The following is a 26113-nucleotide window of genomic DNA, read 5'->3' as shown; positions in this document are numbered from 1 at the left end:
ATTTTTCTGTGGCTGACTAGAGACCACAGGAAAGAATTTTGTAATTCTTGCTGAACAGATTGGGCTTGTCATTCCTTTAGCCAACTTATTATTAGAGCTGAGTTTGACAGCTGAGAGAGAGAATTTACTTGCATGCAAAGGATTAAATCTAATTCTAAATAAATAAACGTAGCAGCATATATCCAAGTCTCTTACAAATTGCACAAGCAGTTTTGATACTGGGTTTTACGTTGAAAAGCCACAAAATGATCTTAAAAGCCAAAAAGATTAAGTTCAGAACTCAGCAACCCACTTACAATATTCACACCCCCTGCAGTATCACAATTGAAGATAATAATCACTTTCTGTATTTTTCAGTAGAGCTGGTACTCCTCCCCCCCAGCTTTATTTGGCAATTAATGAGGGTTGGATAAAGCTTTTACGATGCACTCTTGCACCCATGAGCATTCCAGAAAATGTGGTGCTAGGAGGCTGCAGAGAGCTAGAAGGCTTAACTTTAAAAGCAGGAGAAATGTGGCAAGGCCAGGAAGCTATGAAGAGCTTCACAACTAAAATGAGCAACCACAACACTTTAGTTAAAGCCACGCCATACATTTAAAGCTCTGAAACCTGAGAAACCAGGGGTCAAATCCCCACTCAGCCATGCAGGTCACTGCCAGGATTTGGGCCAGCCACTGCCTCAGGTTAACCTACCTCACAGGGTTGTTGTGAGGAAACAAAATGGGAGGGGAAAGATTACATGTGCTGCACTGAGCTCCTTGGAGGGATGGTGGAATATAATAACAATAAATAACAATATAAATTATACTTGCATTTGTGAGGCTGGGATAGTAAAAGTATGGTCCAGGGCACAAAGGTACCTTTCTGACTGGCAATATGTTGGCATGAAAAGCAGTTTTCTCTCTCTCTCTCTCCTTCAGATGGATGGGGCAAGGGGCATGCTAGCCAGTTTCTCTCCCATTCAGGTGGGCGACATCAGCATTAGGTCACTATGGCCAGTTCCTCCCCTTCAAGCAGGCATCATCAACACAAGAGCAAATGTCCTCAGTGACCAGCCAAATGCCTGTGGGAAGAAGTCAAAGCTGAGTGCATACTGCCTCCAATAGTGGAGGTAGAGCATAGATATTGATATTATTATTATTATTATTTAGTACTCATGAAGGATAAGACCAACAACAACAACAACAACAACAACAGCTTTTATTTATATATCGCCCTCCCCGGCCGAAGTCTGGCTCAGGGCGGCTAACATCGGGTACAGTGGTACCTCGGATTAAGTACTTAATTCGTTCCGGAGGTCTGTTCTTAACCTGAAACTGTTCTTAACCTGAAGCACCACTTTAGCTAATGGGGCCTCCCGCTGCCGCCGGAGCACGATATCTGTTCTCATCCTGAAGCAAAGTTCTTAACCTGAGGTACTTTTCTTGGTTAGTGGAGTCTGTAACCTGAAGTGTATGTAACCTGAAGCATATGTAACCCGAGGTACCAATGTATATAACATTGGTATAAAATCAAACAATAATTAAATTACCTCCTAAAAACAGATCAAAATCAAATTAAAGTCTAATTAGATGGCTTTCCGCAGGGTTAGGGTTGGGAACAGGGTAAGAGCAAGAGAAATAAGTAAGGAAGATGGTTACTGAGAGAGGCAGCACACACTGAGGAGCAGGATGTGGGAGTAGAAAGAGAAGTTATGTCGGAAAGCGCACCAGTGCTCCCCCTTTTAGAAGTGCCACTTACTCCAACTCATAGGGAACCTAGGGGAACCCCAACAGAAGAAGGCTAACCCCAGCAGCTTGGAAAGGGGAAATACCATATTTTTCCCTCTATAACACGCAGATTTTTTCTCCTAAAAAGGAAGGGGAAATGTCTGTGCGTGTTATAGAGCAAATGTGTGGTCCCTGGAGCCGAAAAATCAAGCAAAAATCAAATCGCGGGGCTGCACGCTGCACGGAGAAGCGAAACCTGAAAAGAGGAAGCGGCTGTTTCCTGCATTCTGCCTCAGGGTCTTACTGCCCACCCTTCTCTGTTTCGTTGCTGTGTTTGCTGAAACGGAACAAAGAGCAGGGAAAGCCCCTCCCCTCCAGGCAAGCTCCGGTGCTGCTGGGGGAGAGGGAGAGAGAGGGGGGAAGGGAGAGAGAGAGAGGGGGGAGGGGGAGGGAGAGGGGGGGAGGGAGAGAGAGGGGGGGAGGGAGCTAGGGAGGGAGGGAGGGAGGGAGGGAGGGAGAGATATATATATATATATATATATAGAGAGAGAGAGAGAGAGAGAGAGAGAGAGAGATGGCTGGCTGGCTTGGGTGGGGGAAAACTTTTGCCTTCCTTTCCTCCCTACCCCTCTCCTGCATTCTTAGCCAGCTGCTTCTCTGCACACCCCTCTTCTGCTCCTTGTCCCTTCTGTGTTTTTCCTTCCCTCCCCACTTAAAATGTGGTTACAAAGCATAGATCCTCAGGATCTTTGCATTGGGTCACCCCAAATTCACCATCAGATCACATAGCATGTCCATGGCTACAGCCTGCCCCCCCAAAATCACGCACCCACTGTTGCCTGGGGCTGCAATGGTGCAAAAACGTGGTTAAAAAGCATGGATCCACATGGATCCTCAGGATCTTTGCATTGGGTCACCCCAAATTCACCATCAGATCACACAGCATGTCCATGGCTACAGCCTGCCCCCCCAAAATCACGCACCCACTGTTGCCTGGGGCTGCAATGGTGCAAAAATGTGGTTAAAAAGCATGGATCCACATGGATCCTCAGGATCTTTGCATTGGGTCACCCCAAATTCACCATCAGATCACATAGCATGTCCATGGCTACAGCCTGCACCAAAAAAATCACGCACCCACTGTTGCCTGGGGCTGCAATGGTGCAAAAATGTGGTTAAAAAGCATGGATCCACAGGGATTCTCAGGATCCTTGCATTGGGTCACCCCAAATTCACCATCAGATCACATAGCATGTCCATGGCTACAGCCTGCACCAAAAAAATCACGCACCCACTGTTGCCTGGGGCTGCAATGGTGCAAAAACGTGGTTAAAAAGCATGGATCCACACGGATTCTCAGGATCTTTGCATTGGGTCACCCCAAATTCACCATCAGATCACATAGCATGTCCATGGCTACAGCCTGCACCAAAAAAATCACGCACCCACTGCTGCCTGGGGCTGCAATGGTGCAAAAACGTGGTTACAAAGCATGGATCCACAGGAATTCTCAGGATTTTGGCATTGGGTCACCCCAAATTCATCATCAGATCACATGTCTGTGGCCACAGCATGAAGCCCAAAAATGATACATCCACTGTTTCATTCAGAATGTTTTTTCCCTTGTTTTCCTCCTCTAAAAACAATGTGCGTGTTATGGTCAGGTGCGTGTTATAGAGCGAAAAATACGGTAATTTGGGGTAGAATTATCCACAAACAGACTGAGACAGGGAGATTACTAGTAGCTGCAGAGCAGAAGTAAATGTGATCAAAATAAAAGCATAAGCAGGTAAAAGTGAGGAGGAGTAAAATAAAGAGACAAGATTTAGAACATGAGGATTATGATTTGGGAAGCAAACCCTGGAGGAAACAACCTAGAAATAGCAGCAGACATGAGCTCAGAGCAACAGTCCCGTTTAGTAATTGTTTCCCCACCGCACCCAAGTTCTCCTGACTGCGTATTGGCCGAGTTGTGGCATCCTCCAACAAAGCCCTGTGGCCTGGCTTCTCTGTGTGAGTCACACTCTTGCCTGATGGATTTGCAATGTCACTTGGCCAGCATGGGGCCAATCAGTGCGCTTCTCCTTCTACCCAGCCCCCTCTGGCTTTAAATTGCTATGTAGCTTTGAATCTCAGCCTCAGGGCAGACAGCTATGATACAATATTAAAACTTAATTTTGTTTGCTTTCTATTTTGCTTTCGTTAACACAATATCTCAAATGAAGTTGAGCAAAGTGGAGCAGAGAGCGCTCCCTGGCATTTTTGCATGCCTAATGAAACTGAAACTGCCCTTGCCTACACGCTTCTGAGGCAGCTAAGTTGAGCTCAGTATTTTCAGACAAGAGGGAGGGAAGGGCTTTCCTCACAGGAACAGTTCTCTTCCTCCTTCTCACAGGAACAATTAATTTTAATTTTTGAATTCTATACAGTTAGCTGTGGGAAGTGAAGTGCAGCCAGCTATCCTAAGGCTTAAACAACAATAACAACCCAACAGGTTAAATAAAAGGTGGGATGACACCTTTTTCATAAAGGCTCCTCCATCTGCACAAAGGTTTACAGCACGTTAAACAGCCATGTCTTCCTCCAAAGATTCCTGGGAACTGTAGTTTGTTAAGGGTGCTGAGAGTTGTTAGAAACACCAGGGAAATTCCCAGCATTATGATGACGTGTTACTTAAATTGTTGTTAAATTCACCAAATTGAATGTTTAACTGAGTAACATTATACACATACATGCATGTATTTATACTGTAGTCTGTGGATTGCCTTTGGTTTCCAGAAGCCATCTGCAATATATTTGTGCACTATATTATTATTATTGTGACACTTGCTATCTTAACTCTGAAAAATCTCTCACTACACATTCACAGGTGAGTAGGGATGGTTACAAATTCCATCAGAAAAGGGAATGAGAGTGGAGATTCTCACAGTTCAAATGTTTGTCCATGATGAGGAATGGAAATCACAGAAGCCAATACAAGCAGTCTTCACTATCGTGATTCTTTAGTGTGCAAACATTACACAAATAATTTTGTTATTTTCTACATTGTGTTCCCTGTTGAAATGTATTGCATTTATTTATGTAATTAATCACATAAGTTTCAGCCATAGCTGATAGTGAGATCCATTAATGTTTTTAATGGAAGCTGAAAAGTAGCAGAATAGATGATTCCATGGCAGAATGGAAATGATGCCCTCCTTACATCCCTCCAGGAGGGTCCCTATTGCCATCTTGAAATACTGGGGGGGGGGGGGGGAATCCCGTGGCAAGTTAGCTGGTCAGTAACATCTATATTATCCAATGTTACAACTGTCTCAGTCATAAATACAGTTTAATAGTGTTGACCAAAAAGATTTAAAAGCAAAAGGGCACACTAATAACATTTTCTTGCAATTGCTGAAGTCATTTGAGTAACAAGATTAGAAGCAACATGATGATAAAAAAGGCAGGTCAGCTGTTTATAGACCATCAGTTATAAACATGCTGATTGCTCAATTACATTTAGGTGTATAATTTATTTAATCCAGATAGCTTCACTTCATTCTTTCAGAATAAATGCTCTCTTTCAAAAATGCTACTTCTCTCTAGCAGGGTTCCTTCCTACCTGACAGAGACTGCCCGTCTCACAGTAGGAGTTTGTAAATGTTGTGCAGGCCATGAATTGCTCTCTTTCATTCTCATTCATGTTAAAAAAATAGGAGAAAAGCATTCATTTGTTTCTAATCACTTTTTATTATTATCAATGCAAAAATATTTGTTTTTGCCGTTTTCAAAAGGCAGACACTCCAGGGAATCAGATTAATATCAACTGATCTTCTGTTTCATTTTGCTACCTTGTGCTTGAGATGAAGAACTAATTTCCCTCCTATGTCTGATCTTAAAATAATTTTAGTATAGTTCAAATTGTAATCGCTGTTGGTGTGCATTACTAAACTCACTTATTTGGAAATAAATTCACTCAAAATCAGTAGGATTTGCTTTAAGGTAAATAAGTGTGAGCTGCAAACAGAGTGTACCTTCAGCATGTTGACATAGAAAAATGAACATATGAATTTAACAGAGGATCACATGCAGACTCTCATAACACAACAGCCATTTTTATATGTGTTCTTATGTAGCTTGATAAAACCTGTGAATGGGCTCCCTCTTCCTTAGATTTTGCCCCTGTGGTCCCTGATACTGGTGATCCACTGCACAAAAAAGGGGCAACATTTGGAGAAGGATAAAACAAAAACAAGAACAAGGGTGGGGATGGGAAAAGCACTTCTCCCATGAAGGCCCCCCCATGGGAAATAACAGGCTCCCCTCACTTGGTTTTTGCCCCTGCGGCACCTTATTTCCCTACTTTTCCATTCCTTTAAGGATGGGAAATAAGCCACATGTGAAACGTGTGGTTTTAATCCATGCCTCAGAATTTTGAGGTTTACAAAATCTCACTTCCCCTTTGAAATTTGGTACATATTTCCAGATCAACAGAAGTATCAGAAAACATTTGTACACCTGTTCTTCAAAATGGAAGATTCAAATGGGGGGGGGGGGAATCAAGCTATTCACACACTAACTAGGAAGCATAAATCAGAGGCACCCTATTACGCTATTACCCTATTATGCTAGAAAATATAATTTTATGTTTAACTGTTGTCAGGAGTTTTAGTTAGCCAGCACAGAGCAGACATAACTTCATATTAGATGGAAGGATGTGGAAGTTCTGTTGCCCTTGAATCATCCTTTGGACAATTTCCAGTAGGCGCCAATAGAGATGTGACGGCCCAAGTTAAAAATACAAAAATGGGAGGAGTCAGCCTCCCCATTTTTCTTGTCCCCCCCCCCCAACAAAAGTTTTCATCTCTCTAGGATCCAGAAGTGACATTAATCTTTCTTGAAAACTGCAAATGGCATGCATTTGTTTGGTAAACAAGTTCTTTCTAGGATTCAGCTCAAACCCCACCCTTTTCAGGTACAACTGCCAGGTCCAGTCCTAACCCTTCACCATCCATATCAATTGCCGAGTAAAAAGCATTGTCCCACCTTGCCACATACATTTAGTCCATCCAGTAAAACTGACATTTAACCAAAATGGAGGTCTGAAATGCCCATCAAATACTTTTTGTGTGTCTGCTTCTAAGCCTGCCAGACTCTGCCCCAAGGCCCATTTAGTGGCCAGGGTATAGGAGTCTGCTATCTTTGTCATGAAAATAAATGCTCACGAGGCATTTGTCTTTTCAATGACAAAATACAAGCACTATTTCAAAACAGAAAAGTTGGGAATAGCTGACAGAGTTATTTACAGAGGAAGAAGGAGAAGTGCAGGTATGTTTAGTTATTTATTTTGCAAGCCTTGTTGAATCCTGAGGGAGTCACAGTGAGATCTAACAAAGATAAGAGACACTGAGCTTGAAACCAACATGAAATATCTCAACATCTGTATCTGAAAGAAAGAAGCACTGATAGCAGATGATCCCGGTAGGAAAAATTGCTTTAAATGACAGAACATATTCAACTAGCAAAGTGTTATATTTAAAGGGTTTAATGTCAGTGAGAGTTACATCCCTCTGCAAAGGTTATTTCTAATCCTTTCCCACTCCTGTAGTTACATAGTCTAGAGTGAACAGATCTCTATCTAGACTTAAGTAGCTACAATTGCCAACTGCACATCAGGCACAATCTAGTCATGATTTGAATGGTTGGGGTCAAATGGGTGTCTTCCCACAGAAAGAAGAGCATTCTTAACTGAAACAGGGGGGGACAAATTTTTCTCTCCCCTGCCCCTAAAGGTCTCCCAATCCTCCAGATCAAATTGGGGGGCTGCAGGAGGGAGAAGGGATAACCAAAAATTGCTACCTTGCCCGGTCCATTGATGGATAGCTACCCTTCCATTAGCAGAGCAACACCCATTTGATTCCACCCCTAAGGCTTAGTTGTTACTTAACTTCTGCCAGATTTTGCCCATTGTGTTCACAGAATTTTCACAAACTTGAATGCTACTGACTTTAAACGAATAAAATAAAATTCACACCTTTTGCCTTTATTACTCCCACACTTTCCTATAGAAACCTTTCCCGTGTCTCTTTGGCATTTATTGTATCCACAAGTAATAGAAAAACAGAGGATGGACCATATTTTGGAGTGAAGCAGAAATCTCACCCCTCAATAGTTTGCCTATATCCTTCCCCCCTTTCCCACCTGTTCATTTGCACCTGCCAGAGTCTCTCCCCTTGTCTTTCCCACTCCCCAAATTAATTGCATTTGTGAAATGGTTGAGTCACAATGGTCTGTTTCTAGGTAGAAACTTCATATGTAATCTTAATGCTTCAGAGCAATTGGCAACAGCAGAATGATATTGCTTAAATATGGCCCATTTGTGTTTAAAGTTCATCCTTAGAATGGCCACTCATGGATCATAAAAAAGAAAACATTCTTTATTTAAAAAGGCACAAAAATGTGCAAAAATTACAAGTGCTGATATATATGTACAGATGCAAAATTAGAAATAATTTAATTTAAATTGAAATACAGGAATCTCACCATAGTGAGGAAGAGATAACCCATGTGCCTGCTCAGTCTGCTATCCAGGAATGCCACCTGCCCATGGGCTACTTTTAGATCCTGCTGTTCTTCTTTCATATGGTTCTTTAACTCTAAACTGGACTCGGACCGGACAGCCCCTTGAACAGAGGAATGTCCTCTGTAAAGTAGGACACCTGCCACCCTATTCCTGCTCATTCATTGTCTTTGCCAAAAATAGCAAGGTGGAAGAAGCGAGAGAGAAAGCAGCAGTTTTGAAAGAAAGTGTGTTTCTAGGTCCATCAGCTATTTCAGTTTATAAGAATTTACCCCTAGCAAAAGTATTATTTACCTACAACTAGCCGGAGGGGGGGGGGTAAGAGATCAACTGATGAAACCTTTTGCAGTTAGAAAAAATAATTCTTGTTTGCTAAAAGTTTTCAAATTCCTTTCAGATTCTATTTCAGCATGCCTTACAACACATGCTGAAATACAATACAATTTTTCTTCATTGACCTTGATTTAAATTGAATACATCTAACAGTTTTTTAAAGCTTCTCTGTAGCATTTTATGCAAATATATATTAGTTAAAAGTTGCGACATCTTTTTCTTTTCTTTAAAAAAAAAATATTTTTAGGAGTTCTGAAGTTGTATTCACAATATGACAATTTGAATGACCTTTAAAAAAACAAGCACCCAAGATAATGCAAATCTATGTGTAATACAAAACCAGAATATTCTGAGGGCAATATGTTACTTAGTAGGAAATGTACTGTTCCTTTTTATTCCTTCTTCTCTCTTAGTGGCATTCAAATCTATCACACTGTGACTAAGAATTAGGAAAACCAGTCTTGGATGAAAATCAAACAAAGGCCCAGTGCAGAGGAAGGATTTAGCTTTAGAAGGTCCTTGGTCTACTTCACTTGAGGATGAAAAATGAGCAAGCAGAAGCACTAGGTGAGGCTCTCAGCTTGTTCTTTGTAAAAATGACAGCAGAGCCTGCCCACCTATGACGCAGGTGAAGTGCCAGCCTCAGGTGGTGGAAGTGCAAGAGGTGGTGCTTCATCCGTGCCACCACCAAGGAGGCATTCCAGTGTGCGTTGCCACTCATCCTCCCTACCCCCAGGCCAAACGCTCTGGCTCCCACTGAGTTCAGCAAGAGCCAGGACATTCATCTATGCTGTTTGCCACTCGGCACTCTGCAATGCAGGCAACACTTAGGGGAGCACTCTCTGGCTCCTGCTGACTTTGGCAAGAGCTAGGGTGTGGTGGTGGCAGAAGGGAGGCATGCTTGGGCAGGGCCAAGAGGTGGCAATTCCCATTTAGTCTGAGTTGACAAAATGGGGCAGCCACCCCTGAATAACAGATAGGTTGCGGGTCTCTAGGGCCATGGTGCTGATGGGATCAGGGAAGTAGGTAGCAGAGGATGAGGACAAACCTGTACTCTCAGAAACTGTTGCTGCTGCTGTACGAGGAAGGAAAGAGCAAAGTACACAGTGGACCCTCTGGATACGAACTTAATTCGTTCTGGGGGTCAATGCGCAACCTGAAAAGTCCGCAACAAGAGGCACTGCTTCTGTGCATGTGTGCGGTGCGCTTCTGCGCAGAAACCTGGAAGTATACACTTCTGGGTTTGCCACATTCGCAACCTGAAAGTTATGTTACCCAAAGGTAATGTAACCCGAGGTAGCACTGTAGTTCAAATATAACTAAATTTAACATAATGCCACAGTGATGACCTAGGGGCAATAGGGACAGGCCAGGAGCTATTCTATTGGGTCCCCTAGAAAATGAAATTATCAGGCTATACTTTCTAAACTTTATTCCTGGTGATGTCCAGGGAATCATTACAATACTTGCCTGCATGAAATGTAAGCTGCATTGTTTGCTTTTGAGCAGAACATAATTAGAAAGGTATGATCTCTTTCCCCTCAATCAAAGAGTTGAATGGCTAAAACCAGATTCTACTGGATAATTTATAATTCACTGTGGATCTGTCTCCGGGAGCATTCATTTATTAGAATAATTCTTCTAATGGTTCTTCTTGTGTTTAAGATGTACTGTTCCTTCATTTCTAGATTTGACCAATTTAAGTGTAGATGAGTGGCACTAATAGTCACATATTTAGGTAAATGTGGCATGACACGGGACTGGGAAAATGTCACATACAGTGGTATCTCAGGTTACAGACGCTTCAGGTTACAGATTCCACTAAACAAGAAATAGTACCTTGGGTTAAGAACTTTGCTTCAGGATGAGAACAGAAATTGTGCGGTGGCTGCAGGAGGCCCCATTAGCTAAAGTGGTGCTTCAGGTTAAGAACAGTTTCAGCTTAAAAACGGACCTCCAGAACGAATTAAGTTCTTAACCCGAGGTACCACTGTAATCACTTACTTGCTCTGGCAGCCTAGCTGGTGGGATTGTTACACTGTCCCTTTCCAAGTCACGTGGTCAGCATGACTAAACCACTTCTGGCGCAACGGAACACTGTGACAGAAACCAGAGCACACAGAGACGCTGTTTACCTTCCTGTCGCAGCAGTACCCATTTATCTACTTGCACTGGCTTTCTTTCAAACTGCTAGGTTGGCAGGAGCTGAGACAGAGCAACGGGAGCTCACCCCGTTGCGGGGATTCGAACTGCCGACCTTCTGATCAGCAAACCCAAGACTCAGTGGTTTAAACCACAGCGCCATTCATGATAAGAGTGGCCCAGAGCACACACATCTCCCGCAAAGCACTCTTTCCTCCAGATCAGATCCAGGCGAAGAGAAGGTGACAACGTGCAGACCAGGAAGACAGGGCAGCTCTTGTCACACTATTACTACCCCAGACAGCAGTCTTGATGGCAGTTTTAATCCTCACAGGAAGGAGCTTTGATGGTATTGGTAGCATATATGCTAAGGTAGGAATTGTGCCAGTGTGACTTCTGGAAGCGGCTTGAGATATTTTAAAGTAAAACAACTGCCTTTTGATTGGAAAGGATTGGATGGCTATCAATTCAAGAAAACAATGAAACAGATTGGACACAGCTTCAGTAAAGGAATTTTTTTTAAGAAGCCAGGAAGAAGGTTTGCCTTTAATTCTCAAACAACTGTTCTCTAGTTAACTCCAGTACTGCAATTAGTGATGTGAGGTGAGAATATTCTCTGGAGAATATTCTGGAGAATGTGAATATTCTCTGCTAGAAAATTCTCTGGAGAATATTCTCCACAAACTGTAAATTCTAATGTAAGAACCAGTTTTACAATCCACATTTAAAAAATCTAGTAAATAAGAAGTCAATGTGTGATATTGCCAGTTTAAGTAATGAATAATGATTTTTTGATCCAGTTGCATTACTGGACATTGTGTCATTCACCATTGGCAGTTCTGAAATGTGAGTTACAGAAAACCTTTTTTTAAAAAAAAGTTTTAAAAATGCTATTCACTTAATTTGATGAACATTTGAATTTGTATGTATTTCAACAATATGTAATAGCCTTTCCCCTCCTATTTTGGTGTGACCTTATTCTTAGCAATTCTATATCCATGGCCATATAGTGTGATTTTTTTTTTTTACAGTAGCTTTAATGCTTTATACACTTAAAGTCCCTAGGCCTAGGCAATTATGTGTAACAGCATGTGAAGTGGCCTTGAGTTAAACAGTTGACGTTTCTATATTTTTATTTAGTGCCAGTAACTGGTTTTTACAGTGCCATTCAATGGTACAAGGTGCCATTTACCAGAGATTGACATACGGAAATATATTATCATATAATGATAATATATTTAATGTTAATGGCTTCTTTTTTATATGTATGCATATAGTTTTGTTTATCAAGCTGTGTTTTAAGTCACCAAAACAGTTATTAAGTGTTAGAGCTATTAGAAGCACAAGATAGCCTATTACTGAATTTACTTTTATCAAACTTTTAACACGCCAATTGTATTCTTTGACTTTTCCTATAACATGTACATGTTCTAATAAAAGAATAAAATACGATTAAACTACCAAACCTTAACATGACAATTACTGGTGCCATCACCCTAGAATGGTCTAACTTTAACTATAAAACATGTTTTACTTTTTAATTTGATACTTGCAAGTGACAAGTAGGTTTGTGCTTATGTATTTTCACTGTTTCCTTTACTAAACAATAAGTTTCCCTATATGTCAACAGTGCTGACCTGCTGACCAGTAAGAAAGTTTTCTAGATTCCCCCCACTTTATATCAATTTTATTAGTGTTGTACTGAAAATACTGTACCATGTATATATGCTTATTAAAGAACGTACTCATGTAGCGGACCTGAGGTTTTTTTTAATATTCCTTTTACTTTAAAAGCTACATTTAATACATACACAACATAATTAGAATTCAAAGCTGATGGTAAATATACATCATTCACATTGAATTTTCAATTTCAAGTTTGGTGCAAAAAATCAAAGAATGTGAATTCACTGCATTGCCCCATTGAATAAAAGTATCTGTACAGTTTTTGGTTGCCATCTGAACAAGTTTACCCATGAATAAACATGTATATTAACTAATTTTCAATGCATTAAAATTATATCATTTTCAATGCATTAAAATAAGTATTCTATTTTAAATGAAAAGTCTCTAATATTCTCATTAATCAAGAATATTCTCAAAAATATTGTCCAAAAGATTATTCTCAAGAACTTAACATCACTAATTGCAATACATACTTAATTCAGTATATTTATTGCTTTTCTTTTTTAAGGGGTAGAGGCCCACTGAAGAATACATCAGATGTTATTAATGCAGCAAAAATGATCTCAGAGTCAGGATCAAGAATGGATATGCTTGCAAGACTAATTTCTAATCAGGTATGTATAATAATTTGAACACAGTAGTTAACACAGTAGTTGATGAATACAACTCTTACCATGCTTCATACCTTCATATTCTTTGTATTTGTGGCTCCCTTCATCTAAAGTCTAGTTTCTGTGTCAGAAGAACACCTAAGAATTATCACAGCTGGCAAACTGTGGCATAGTAAACTATTATACCAGGAGTACATAAGCCACATCAATATTTGCCAATGAACTGTCTTGGTCAAATGACTTTAAAACCCTGTCACTCCTTTCATAAAATTTTCCATTGTTTCATTGAGATGTTACCTCAATGTTACCCTACTTTTTCAATTGAATTATTATAAGCTGAACACTGGAATTGATGTGCAGTTAAGTTAAAATGGAAGAAGAAATGACACATTAATTTATTTTCTCTTATATCAGGGATAAGAATTCATTCACTTTTCAGATGCAGTCTAGCTAGTCTAAAAATAAAAGGCTACATATCAAGGATACTTGTTTAGTATAAACTAAACTTTACGATTGTGCTGCCACCAGTTCACTCAGTAGCAGTACCTCAGTTTTTGAACGCAATCAGTTCCGGAAGTCTTTTCGAGTTCCGAAACGTTTGAAAACCAAAACTCAATAGTCGACAAGCTAGGCTTGAAGGTCTTGCACTCAGCAGAAGCTGCGTTTCCAGTCCGACTTCCGAGACATGTTCAAAAACCGAAGCATTTGCTTCCGGGTTTACAGCGTTCAAGGTCTGAAACATTCGTCAACAGAGACGTTTGAAAACCGAGGTACCACAGTATAGTATAGTATTTCTTTAATGCTGTTTAGCATATTTATATACCATCCTTTCTACCGAAAGAGCTCATGAAGGCAAAATACAAGCCACAAAACAATAAAAACTTCTTAAAAACCATTCCAATGCAGATGCAGACTGGGAAATATCTCAGTTTAAAAGGCTTGTTGAAATAGAAAGAGTAGGCTCCAAAATGATGACAGATGGCACCTGTCTAATATTGAAGGGGAGGGAATTCCAAATAGTAGGTGCCACAACTGGGTATATAAGGGGTGAACCAATCTTTCAGGTATTCTGATCCCAAGTTGTATAAGGCTTTATACACCAAAACCAGCCCCCTGAGCCTAGTCTGGAAGCTAATTAGGAACCAATGCAATTCTATCAACAGTGGTGTAATGTCTTGGCAGTACATTGCTGAAACAAGAAGTCAAGCAATTGCAGTTTGCACCTTCTGGACCAACATTAAGGGCAGCCCCACAATTCAGTAATCCAGCCTTTAGGTTACAAGCACATGGATGTCTGCGGTCAGGCTATACCAATGGCTTTAATTTTCTTACCAGCACTCACAGCTACTGAGGTTACCTAGGCCTCTAGCAACAAAGATGGATCAGGGGCACCTCCATACTATGTACCTGCTCTTTGAGGAGTACAACTCCCTCCAAAGCAGCCGGTTAACCAAATATCCATATGCGGAATCCATGCACCCACAGTGCCTCCATCTTGCCAGGATTCAGAGTCAGTTTAGTGGTCCTCCTCTAGCCCACCATCAAGTCCAGGGGTTACAAGGCCTCTCCTAATTCAAATATTGTAGAGAAGTAAAGCCAGGTGCCCCAGTGTACCTTGTGTGTTTAACGAACATGGACTTCTCCATTTATATAAAGCTCAGGACATGAACAAAGCCGCCACCTCTGCTGATACTGAAAGTTAACCAGGCTAAGAGAGAACAGCTTAAAGCAGCCAACCCAGGGAAGGAAATAGGTATCCTTCCTCTCTTCCACAAGCTTATTTTGATATATGCAAAGCAGCATTCCCATGCTTTACAGGCAAGCAGGGACATGCTTAGCATGGTCCATAGTTTTCTGATGTGCTGCATGTGCAGTTTGCTCCCTGGTGCAGCTGTTACAGCTGGTGCATGTAGCCTTTGAGAAAACTGAAAGTAGCATAAATTGGCAGATGAGGGTGCTAGACTTAGATCTCCCCTTGTCTCTTAATAGCTGAGAGGCACCACTGCAATTATCTCACCTGGATATGTGCACACAACCCCAACCACTGGGGCCTGGATTGTTTGATAGTTCTCAGGATGGAACATACCTTTCTCATAGTTTCTCCCTGCTCTGGTTCCCTAAACTGGGAATAACAGAGTCATTACAGGTCTTCTTGTCACAACCAATAATGTCTGTTCATTAGAATACATCGGTTTATTACTCACAATACCTCACAGAGCACAACTCTATTATCTTGACACCCCTTTTCCAATCAGCACCTTGGCCATAATGTAAAAGAGAGTTTTCAGTATCCCATATTACATGCAAGTTAGAAAAACAAACCCTTCTTTTCTTTTCCCCATGTAGCTTCTAAAGCGAGAGAGCAGCTGAAATAAGCAATCACTGTGTAATGAAGACTCATTGTTGCATCTCTTTGACCTTTTCCAGTTCATAAAGTAGAGCAGTTTCAAATGAATGACTTTTACTCAAGCTGCATACAATCTCACATCATCAAAATAGAGAACTGTGAAACCATTTGAATTAGGCTTTGGGATTTTTGCCTCTGGGGAAAAAATATGTGTTGTGGCTTAACATTAACTACATTGTATAGATTATTCACTTTAGCAGGGGCCATTTTGAAAATCTACAGGAAAAACAACATTACTTCTTATTTCTGGTTAAAGAAATATGACACAGTGCAATACAAGTGGCCACATTCATTCAGGTTACAACCCATTTTCATTGCAGGTTTAAAATATGTCAGCAACCCTTACTCACAAACTCTAAAAATAAATCTGCTAAGAGTTCATTTGTTTAAATTCCAGAAATATTATTCCCCACTATTAGAGGATAGTTTTGTTTGCACTGGAAACAAGCTACCTGCAAAACTGAAGGGGAACTTCAGGCTCAGGTACTTCACCCAAATTCAGAACTGCCAACTGCCTTTTAGTCCCAGTCTGATCCCAAACTCCAGCCTGCAAGTAAATTGCCCATTCAGGAGGAAACACCAAAATATCATCTTTGACTATAGGCAAGTAATCAATTTAACAAAGGACAGTCACCCGGCAGCCATAACAATACACTTTATGCTACCATCACTGTGCTGTGGGAGCCAAAGACTTAAAGCAAACTGTAATTAAGATATTTATTTCTTCATTTATATTCCATTTTGTTGCATATCACCAAACTACCATTAAAGGGTACTAGCTGATGATAAAATAACTGAGACAAAAATCACAGTTGTATAATTACAATAAGCACAGTTGTGGGTGTTATTTCAAACAGCTTAAATACAATTTCAACGTATGCACCATTTGATGAGAAGCCACTGAAAGCGGTATCGGGGCGACAATCCAGCACATTTCGTTTTTATTAGGCTTAAGTGTACTTTGATCCGTACTGGATTATGGCCATGATCTGTAGCACTAGCCATTACTAGAATCAGTACAGGAGCAAAGTAATTTTATGTCCTTGGAAAGTGATGAGATGGAAGTAAAGCAAAACCCAAATAATGTATACTTGAGGCAGTTTACAGCATTTTGAATTTTGGAATTATATTAACTAAACCCCCCCCCCCCACAACTATTCTGTAAAATGGCTTTACCCATTGAAATCAATGAATATTCTACCATTGTTTTCAGTGAATCTGCCCATTTCAGCTCTACTTGATCATTACTTTTTATTGTGAGAAATGAAATGGCTAATTCTGTTATCATTTGGATGACAGACACTCATTAGAATGAAAGGAATTCTTGTTCCTACGGGAAATATCATGGTAACCATACAATAGCTAACATGACAACTGGTAGTGTCTAATGGTCATATGACACACAACAGTGATTTTAATCTGCATTATACTGCTTAGAGCATTGCCTTTGCTTTTGAAGGGGATCAGAATACATAAACAATTTTATACACACACACACACACACACACACACACACACACACACACACACAGGCTATGTTATGGATTTACTTTGGAGTAAGTCCAGCTGAACAAAGTGGGGCTTACTTTTAAATAGCAATACATAGAACTGAGAGAGGGGGTTGGGGAGAGATAGTGTGACACTATAATATCACTCCAGGTTGTGGAAAAAGCATATCTATTATCTACCTATCCAACCAATCACTATGTTGTGCAAAAGAGGGAAATCTGCAGGTACCATCTTAAGAGAAGGTCCATTCTGCATGATATCAAAACAGACTGCTGTTAGTGTGATGTTATACATGCTTTGTTGTATTGTAAAAGCTTAGCTTCAGGATGCTTAGAATCACTGTAGACAATTGTAGAGCTGGAAGGAACCCTGGGGGTCTTCTGGTCCAACAGAAAAGTTGCAAAGCAGGAATCTCAACTAGAAGTGGTTCAGAAATAAATAAAAGTGTTCCAAACATGCATTGCCAGTATACAGGAAGGCAGAAATATGTGCAGAATTCAAATTTCACACACTCCATGCAAAACACACACACACGCCATCCAGCCAGTTACAAACTCCATTCCCAGTACCCCAGATTAATATGGAAGTTTACACAAGCTCGCATGTTTCCTCTGTGCAATTCCATATGCTTATCTTAAAAGCAACACATGCCAAATGCTGGATTGGAATGACTGTCTTCATTCATCACACTGCGCTGAAAATATTATTGAGCAATGCAGTCTAGTTATTTAAAACAGCCACTCCCATGTATTTTTTTGCACAGTAAATATTATCAACAGGTGTGCCTGAGAACGTCCACATAAAAATATTCATTACTGCATAGACTGAGGAAGGTCAGCTATGTCATTATTAATTTTACTAATGGATGCCTGGACGCAGAGAAGTTTGGACTGATGCTAAATGTCACTGGGAGCTACTTTACCTTAGCCCTTTACACCTCCAGATTCTCTGTTGCCTTGTTCCATCTCCAATTGGTCCTGACATCAACTAGGGGAGAAGGACATTTTAGGGAGCAGCAACTGCCATCTCCTTGCATTTGTCAAGTACACCTAAGTGTTACATTTAGAAGTGCTTGGAAGGTATAAAGAAAGGAAGGATGCAGCAGGACATCTACAGGGCTGTGAAGATGAGTATCCAATGTATCAAGTGCTACCTTCTAGTGCTGCTACTCATTACATTATTGGGTCATTCCACGTCATTTCAACGAGGTCATGTCACCCTCCGTATTGGATGTTGATGAAATTTGCTGTACACCCTTCCCTTATGGTTGGAAGAAACCCCCTTAATCCCCCCCCATCTCAAACGGTTTTAATTTTATAGCACTTCAATGTTTTGTCAAATCTGTGTTGTCTGTCCCTCGAGACCCTCGGCACACGATACCCTTGTGTACATTTTATTTTTTTCCTCCATACCAATGATCAGATCTCTGAAATTTTACACAGAGCTCAATAAAATGATGAGGATTTCAGAAAAAAATACACCAGCACTCAAAAGATTTTATAAATGCCTAATTGTTTTTTTTATAAATGCACTTGTAGCCTAGTTTTTTTGGGTGAAAAAACTAGGTTTAGAAAACCTGAATTTACAGCGTGTGGGCATGATGCAACCCAAAGTTTTTGATGTTGAAAATTATTGCAAAGACATGCTCTTTCTCGACAAAGAATGAAGTTTATGGTTTTTTTATTCCTTGTAATGAAAATTTTACATTTTTGGGACATCGTGGGAGGAAAATGGCTACTGGGTAGCCATTTTGTACAACTTTCCTACAATCCATAGCTGTAATAGAAAAAATTAATGAAACAAAGTTGTCCATCTTAAAAATTAAAATAATATTGGTTATTATAGGTTTTTTTGAGAGTGCAGGCTTGTTTTAATTTCTGATATTTGAATTTGAAGTTATGAAAATTGGCTATTGGGAATTTAAAAAAAAAAAGAATTTACAGTCAGTAGAACATTATATGCAGACATGTAAGGAAATAAGACCTAGCAAGAAAAACATTCCAAAAGAAGTAAAAATTGAGTATTATATACAAATTTGAGTACATCAAATTAGGCTTAAATTATTTTAAAAATATTCATTTCAGAAATATTAAAAATATTTAGCAAACATATTCAGGTTACTGAATATGTTTCTAAGAACGGATTTGAATCCCAGTCTCTGCCATATTTGTCCAGCACTCTAACTACTATACCCACATTGGTTCTACCACCAATATAATAGAATAAAATGTTATCATAATTATATTCTTGCAAAAGGAACATGGCATAATCAAATGATGATACCAAAGAGCAAGATTAGACTAGGGCCTGGTGTTCAATGTGTGCTCTTGAACCGGACATGAAAAAATCCAGTCATGTCAGGGTCAAGGATTTGAGAATGTGATTCATTTGAGTTAAGAACAAAATTGCTTTTTGTAGCATGCACCTTATAAGTGGTGTTGGAGAAGTGAGATGTTTAGAGAACCATTGTTTAAAATGTCGGGAGTTTGTAGCATGGATGTCTGTTTTTCAAGTAAAACCTTTTTTAAAAAAAATACTACCATATGTATGTGGTCTCTTGGACTCACCCAAAGTACAAATTTGGATTCTCCTGTATTCCAAAAAATAAAAATTACTAGCAAAATGAAATATTTTTTCCTTCTTTTTTTAGTGTCAAGACCCATCATGTAAGCAGGACTTACTGGCTTATCTAGAACAGATCAAACTGTATTCCCACCAGCTCAAAATCTGCAGTCAAGTTAAAGCTGAAATACAGAATTTAGGCGGAGAACTCATCATGTCAGCAGTAAGTGCAAATTGTCCTGAGGTCATTTCATTATACCATTATCTTCTGGTTACAACCTGTACTATAATCAGACAAAATGTCAGATCCATGAGACGAATATTTTAATCTCTTGTGGGTGCGGCAGTTTAGCCCACATTTGGAAGGAATACATACATAGATACACGTGAATATTCTAATGTACATTGTATTTGTTGCCTCAGCATAAAGATCTTTCAGGCTAGATCGGGGGGGGGGGGATACATTTGATAGCAGCATTATTAGTGTAATGCACCAATTTCAAAACATGCTGCATTACCAAATAATTACTTAAAATAGCAGGTAGACTTGGGATTACTCACACAGGAAACATAATGGGGGAAAGTGGGTTGTATTTGTTGCTGTACTAGAGAAAATCAAGAAAAAGGCCGATACTATATGATGGCTATGCCAGAGTTATGAGCAAACATGCCACGGCACAAGTGTAGGATTGGTATTAAAAAAAGCAGCATGTTTAGATTCAATTTTAGTTAAATATTCCTTCTGTACACGATCCCATCCTATTTATTTAGATGTGGCATTATTGTATAATTCTTTGCTCATTTCTTGCAATCATACCTATTCTTAAATAAGCATCTTTTTCATTACGAGGAATATCAATGCACACCAGGAAATATGTGAGAAAGATGAATTGTCTCAGTGACTAAGAATACAAAAATGTACAGGGGTTTCCTTCATTCTTATAACAATAAACACTCTGTGAATATGTTTAGTGGGAAATGTATAGGAGAAAACAAACCTGTTGGTAAAGTGGCAGAATCAACATTCTTGTAACCAACAGCTGAGCTACCACAAGATGAAGTATAAAATCAGGGAGCACGGGTCGCGCTGTGGTCTAAACCACTGGGCCTCTTGGGCTTGCTGGTTGGCAGTTTGAATCTGCGTGACGGGGTGAGCTCCCATTGCTCTATCCCAGCTTCTGCCAACCTAGCAGTTTGAAAGCACACTAGTGTAAGTAGATAAATAGGTACCACTGCGGCAGGAAAGTAAATGGAAGCATCACGGTGTCCTGTTGCACCAGAAGTGGTTTAATGATAATGGCCACATAAGCCGGAAAGCTGTGGACGAACACCGACTCCCTCAGCCTGAAAAGCGAGATGAGTGCCTCACCCCATAGCCACCTTTGGCTGGACTTAACCGTCCAGGGGTCCTTTACCTTTACGTTATAAAGTTTGAGAGCTTATCATTTAGGTATGTTCCATGGAAATATGCAAATAGCTTTAACAACCATAGCAAAGAGACTTGAACTGCAATAGGAATGCAGTAACAGTAATTCAGGGACGCGGGTGGCGCTGTGGGTAAAACCTCAGTGCCTAGGACTTGCTGATCGTATGGTCGGCGGTTCGAATCCCCGCGGCAGGGTGAGCTCCCATCGTTCGGTCCCAGCTCCTGCCCACCTAGCAGTTTGAAAGCACTCTTAAGTGCAAGTAGATAAATAGGTACCGCTTTATAGCGGGAAGGTAAACGGTGTTTCCATGTGCTGCGCTGGTGCTGGCTCGCCAGCTGCAGCTTCGTCACGCTGGCCACGTGACCCGGAAGTGTCTTCGGACGGCGCTGGCTCACGGCCTCTAGAGCGAGATGAGCACGCAACCCTAGAGTCGGACACGACTGGCCCGTACGGGCAGGGGTACCTTTACCTTTTACCTTAACAGTAATTCAGATTTTTGCAAAACAACATGGGGGGTTTTTTGGGGGGATGTGTGGGGGATATTGTTTCTCATGCAGTATGACTTATTAAAGCTGTAAATAGAAACAGCCTTCATAGAAACAACTGCAATCCTTTCTGCTTACTCACTGCTCTCCAAGCTTTTGCATGTGTAAAAAAATGGTTTACCAAAGTGTGCAATCAAATGTGCTCACTTTCTTGTGATTGCAGAGGAAAAGTCCTTCCTGGTGATCCATACTTGTGGAGTAATAGAAATGTAGAATTGAAAGGGATCCCAAGGGCCATCTAGCTAACCTTCTGCAATGTAGGAATCTCAACTAGATCATACATGACAGATGGCCGTCCAACTGTCTAAGGTACTACTGGACAATTTTTTAAAAAAATAATAATATATTTTGACTGCATCAGACCAACACGACTATCTACCTGGATCCCCAACCATAGATTGCCAACATGGGCAAGGGCTGTTTGGGGTCAGCCACAGGAAGGTTGAAGCCCTGGCAAGGAGAAGCTGAGAATAAGACATCAGTCACAACCAAACAATCCTACAGGTTCTTCTAATAAAGTTCTTATAATGCTGTAAAGTAAACAGAAAACTGATAACACATCCAGCTTTTCATAATCATCCTAAATACCGCCAACTGGCATAATGACAAATGAACTGCTAAATAGAAGAGAGCATCTGACAGAAAATCAATTCAGCAGGCAAGAAGAAAGAAAACTATTTCACTTTAGGCAAGTCTTTTTTTATATTGTGAATTTTCCACCTTCTTCTCCTGACCTTCTACACAACCATACACACACATATCCCGAGAGTTCTCCCCTGCAGTCTGCTCTTTAACTTGGTATGCTCTTAGATATCTTTTTTTCACACCGAGCTAATAATAAGTATCTACATAGGCATGAGAATTATGTCCCCTGGAACCATTATCTGAAACCTGGGGTTGCTCCTGGGTCCATCTTTGTTAATAGTGGCCAGCAGTGCTGTTAAAGGTATCGGTTGGTTGCTCGACAGCAATCAGGCAATATGCCTCAATAGTCTGTTCTAAAGCTTTTTTATTAGTGATAAAAACCTTCAGAATACAGAGCGCCTATATTCCGTGTCTTGCTCATTCACTGGCAGAATCTGAGAGTGGGCGGTCCTTAAACCTTCCCCAACAGATTAGTTTCTTGACGCCCAGTCTGCGCCTCCCCTCTCTGCGCGGAAGCTTTCTGCGCAAGGAAGGCTTGGGTAACGGGGGACCTCCCTCCTCCCTGCTTTGCTCCGGCAAGGTGTCCTGGCACCGCCTTGCCTCCTCCGCCCCCTGCATCTCCTCTACACTAGAGGCGTGGCTACCTTCCTCCGCTGAGGAAGTGCTGCTTCCTCTCTCTGTAATTCATCCGGCTTTTCCCCTCTCGCCCCTGAGCCGATGACAGTTCCCTGAAAGTGCCTTCAACCAGCTTTGGCTGGCACACCAGTTGGGGCCATTCCTCAGCTGAACCTTATCCCATCCCATGCCATTTATTTTATCCCTTTCCCCCTGGTCCTTTTGCATTCACTTCTTCCTCTTAAAGCAGCTTTCCTCTCGTATCCCTTTCCTTTCTTTTCACAGTTTATGTAGACAACAACAACATTTTATCTGACTTTATCATTTCCTTAAAACTTTCTCAGTCCTTTTTCTCTCAGAGGAGGGAGACCTTCCTTCCCACTCTCCCCAACTTATCCTTTCCTGGTCTCTGTCCACCCCCACTTTACAGATAGGTAGCCGTGTTGGTCTGCCATAGTCAAAACAAAAAAAATTCCTTCCAGTAGCACCTTAAAGACCAACTAAGTCAGTTCTTGGTATGAGCTTTCGTGTTCATGCACACTTCTTCAGATACCCCCACTTTATTCAGGATGCAAGGAGCTGCTGATCCAACTTCAGACTATATGGCCTGAGTAATGGGCAGAGGAGGTGATGGGCAGGCAGTGGCACTGAGGTTCACCTGAAAATGGCCCAAGGCTCATGGTTTGAGAAAACGCTGCCTTAGAAAGCTACACATTCCACTGTCTTTGTTCCTCAGAAATTTTAATTGTTTGGCTTGCCTCAGAACAGATTTTGGGTGGTTCGGGAGAATCTACCCACCCTTCCTTTTTCACTGCTGCTTTTGATGTACAGATACTTGATTTTTGGCCAATTCTAACTATGTATAGCTTTTGCCAAACTCAGTTACGTGTTGACCTTCTGCTTAAATTGTATTCCTTATGGCCTGCCCTTTTCTCTTCCAGTTTCCCTTCTCTGCCAGAATCTGCTACAGATATTCAGCAGCTGCCTTAATGGCATGGAAGGCAAAATGTAGACGGAATTGAAGAACATTCATTAGTCTTCTCATTTGTACACTTGGAATCTGATTCTGATTTCCATGACCAGACTATGGGTTAAATTACTTGGCTGTAAATATTGAAAAACTTCAGAGGTGACTGGATTTCAGTTGGAGGGGAGCATAGGAATGACATATCAAGCTCTTATTTGTCCTGTCAGTCTAAGGATCAAAGAAGAAATGCTTTTACTTCTGCTGATTACAGTTTAACCTGCATTTCTCCCTATTTTCTTATACTCTGCTTTTTCCTCTAGGATGGCAGCCTGGAGAAGACATATTGATATAAAGTGCAGCCCTTGGCAGCAAAACAATTCTCACATTAAGCACAGAAAAGAAAATTGGTCTAAAGCAGGGATGCAGAAGCATCTTGGAGCGGAGTGGGGAGGGCAGGAATCTCTCCATTTGGAGATGCCCCAGGCATGACAGGCCAAGGTCAATCTCTGCTCCAACTCTTCCTTTGCTCACAATGCTCGCCAGTCACACCAGACCCCTCTGCCTATTCCCCTTCTTACACCGTCACAATGCTTCGAATTTGCATTAAGGGCAGTGGAGGGGAGGGGAGGGAGAACAGTGGCAGGGGCAAGGAGTTTGCAGCAAAATCTGGTCTGGATCAAAATCGTATGGCATCCCACCTTAGGGCAGGGGTTTGCTTTCATAAGAGCCACCATGCGCATGCATTGGCAGAAACAGCTCACTAGGTGGGGGAGAACCCATATGCTTGCTTCCTGGCAGGTGGGCTGCTGTTACTTAATGGGAAATGTCAGGGAGCTTGACTCAGGGAAACACACAGGCAGAGTCAATGTGGTACTCCAACAACATGCCAAAATACCCAATAGTCCTACCCCCCCCCCCCCAGTAAGCAACAGCAACACACCTGTCAGGAAACTAGCATAGCATCCATGGACGTAGCCAGGATTGGGGGGGAGGGACTTTTGTGGGGCCCCCAGAAGTGATGTGTTTAGTCTGTTAGTTAAGTGTTTCTATTGTTTTACTTGATCAGAGGGGCAGCTGCCCCCCTGCGCCCCCTTGGCTACGCCCTTGATAGCATCTCTGCCCCACTCTCAAATTTATTTTGCATATGAAACAGGGCTTGATAATTTCCTGACTATATTTGGAAGGGGAGAAGCGGTGATTTATATCACAGTATGCCTGATAAAAGGTGCATACATTTTTTCTCAGGAAGAGGATGCCGATGGCAAAGTGTCATCTAAGAAGCATCCTTGAAAGATCAACTTCAGGGTGCTGTAAAGAAATATTTTGTCTATTTTGTGTTTATGTGGATTCTCGTTTCATCAGTTTTCTCTGGTTACGATGGCATGAGGCCTTGAAGAGGCTGTAGAGAATAGCAGAGAAAGACAAAAAGGTATCCCAGTGACTATTGTCCTTGAGTACATTAGATTCCCTGCAGAACGTTACTCAGATATGTATGGAACAGGCTGTGGGTAAAACTATAAACTATGCTTGCTGTAATGTGCAAGGACTAAAGGACTGTGACTGAACCACAAATCTACTACAACTCATGTTCATTTCCATCTGCAGCCTGACCTGGGGGAGGGTGTAATTATGTAATTTGTTTTAAAAATAGTGTTTTTTGAAGGGGAAGAATGCAGATACTAGTTGACATAGAATTTTAGTACTGGAAATCAGTGAAGTATTGTTTGTTTGGAACCGACTTTCTACCCTAAAGTGTAGTCAAGGTGGCTCCTTGTACAACAGCCCCAAATAATAAAATGCAAAGTCATAAATATACAAACCAACAACAAAACAGAATAGTAAAAGGCAATCATTAAAACGCTGCCAAGAATGCCAAATTAAAAGAATGCTCACTGGAGTAAATTGTCTTCATCTCTGGAATGAGCTTGCATGGTTTTCTCCTTTCCATAACTCTCTGAGTAGGTTAACGTGAAAGGTGATGACTATTATATGGTCATGTCCAACAAGGGATTAAAACCTGAGCCTTCCCAGTCCTAGTCTTCCCGACACACCAGCCATTACACACACTAGAGCTGCGTATGCACCATACAGTTAAAGTGGCTTCCTCTAAAGAAACATGGGAACTGCGGTTTACCCCTCACAAAGCTACAATCCCCAGAACCCTTAACACAATTCCCTTCTTGGGGGGGGGGGGAGTCATGTGTTTAGTTCTCAATTGTCCAAATTTTATTTACGGTATTTTTCTCACTACACACAAGACAAACACATGCCCTCTAACACTGATACATACTGACATACAGGCAGTCATCCTGTGGCAGAAATGGCATGGGTAACTGGAGTTTGGGGCATGTCTGGGTAGAAGAAATAGGGTTAGCAATGGCAAAGAACCAATG

At 41.0% G+C, this 26113-nt stretch overlaps 1 protein-coding gene and 1 long non-coding RNA gene across 7 annotated transcripts in view; one reads left to right on the top strand and one right to left on the bottom strand.

The window, feature by feature from the left end:
• LOC310845410 overlaps window positions 1-26113 on the bottom strand; it is a 722498-nt gene that overhangs the window by 22077 nt on the left and 674308 nt on the right. For all 4 annotated transcript variants that reach the window (XR_014564670.1, XR_014564671.1, XR_014564672.1 and 1 more), the window contains one exon: window positions 813-1063. This is a non-coding gene — a long non-coding RNA (uncharacterized lncRNA). The remainder of the gene's footprint in view (window positions 1-812; window positions 1064-26113) is intronic.
• The window catches only part of CTNNA3 (catenin alpha 3), a 540285-nt gene that overhangs the window by 507900 nt on the left and 6272 nt on the right, over window positions 1-26113 (top strand). For all 3 annotated transcript variants that reach the window (XR_014564644.1, XM_083740309.1, XM_083740310.1), the window contains 2 exons: window positions 12941-13046; window positions 19610-19744. Coding sequence is in view for 2 of the 3 variants with exons in the window: in XM_083740309.1 (XP_083596435.1) it covers window positions 12941-13046; window positions 19610-19744 (241 nt within the window). In the remaining variant the exon portion in view is untranslated. The remainder of the gene's footprint in view (window positions 1-12940; window positions 13047-19609; window positions 19745-26113) is intronic.

Source organism: Podarcis gaigeae (assembly GCF_964106915.1).
Source record: "Podarcis gaigeae genome assembly, chromosome: 5".
NCBI classification, from domain to species: Eukaryota; Metazoa; Chordata; class Lepidosauria; order Squamata; family Lacertidae; genus Podarcis; species Podarcis gaigeae.
The sequence above is the reverse complement of the archived record's forward strand: the minus strand, read 5'-3'. Positions and strand labels throughout refer to the sequence as shown.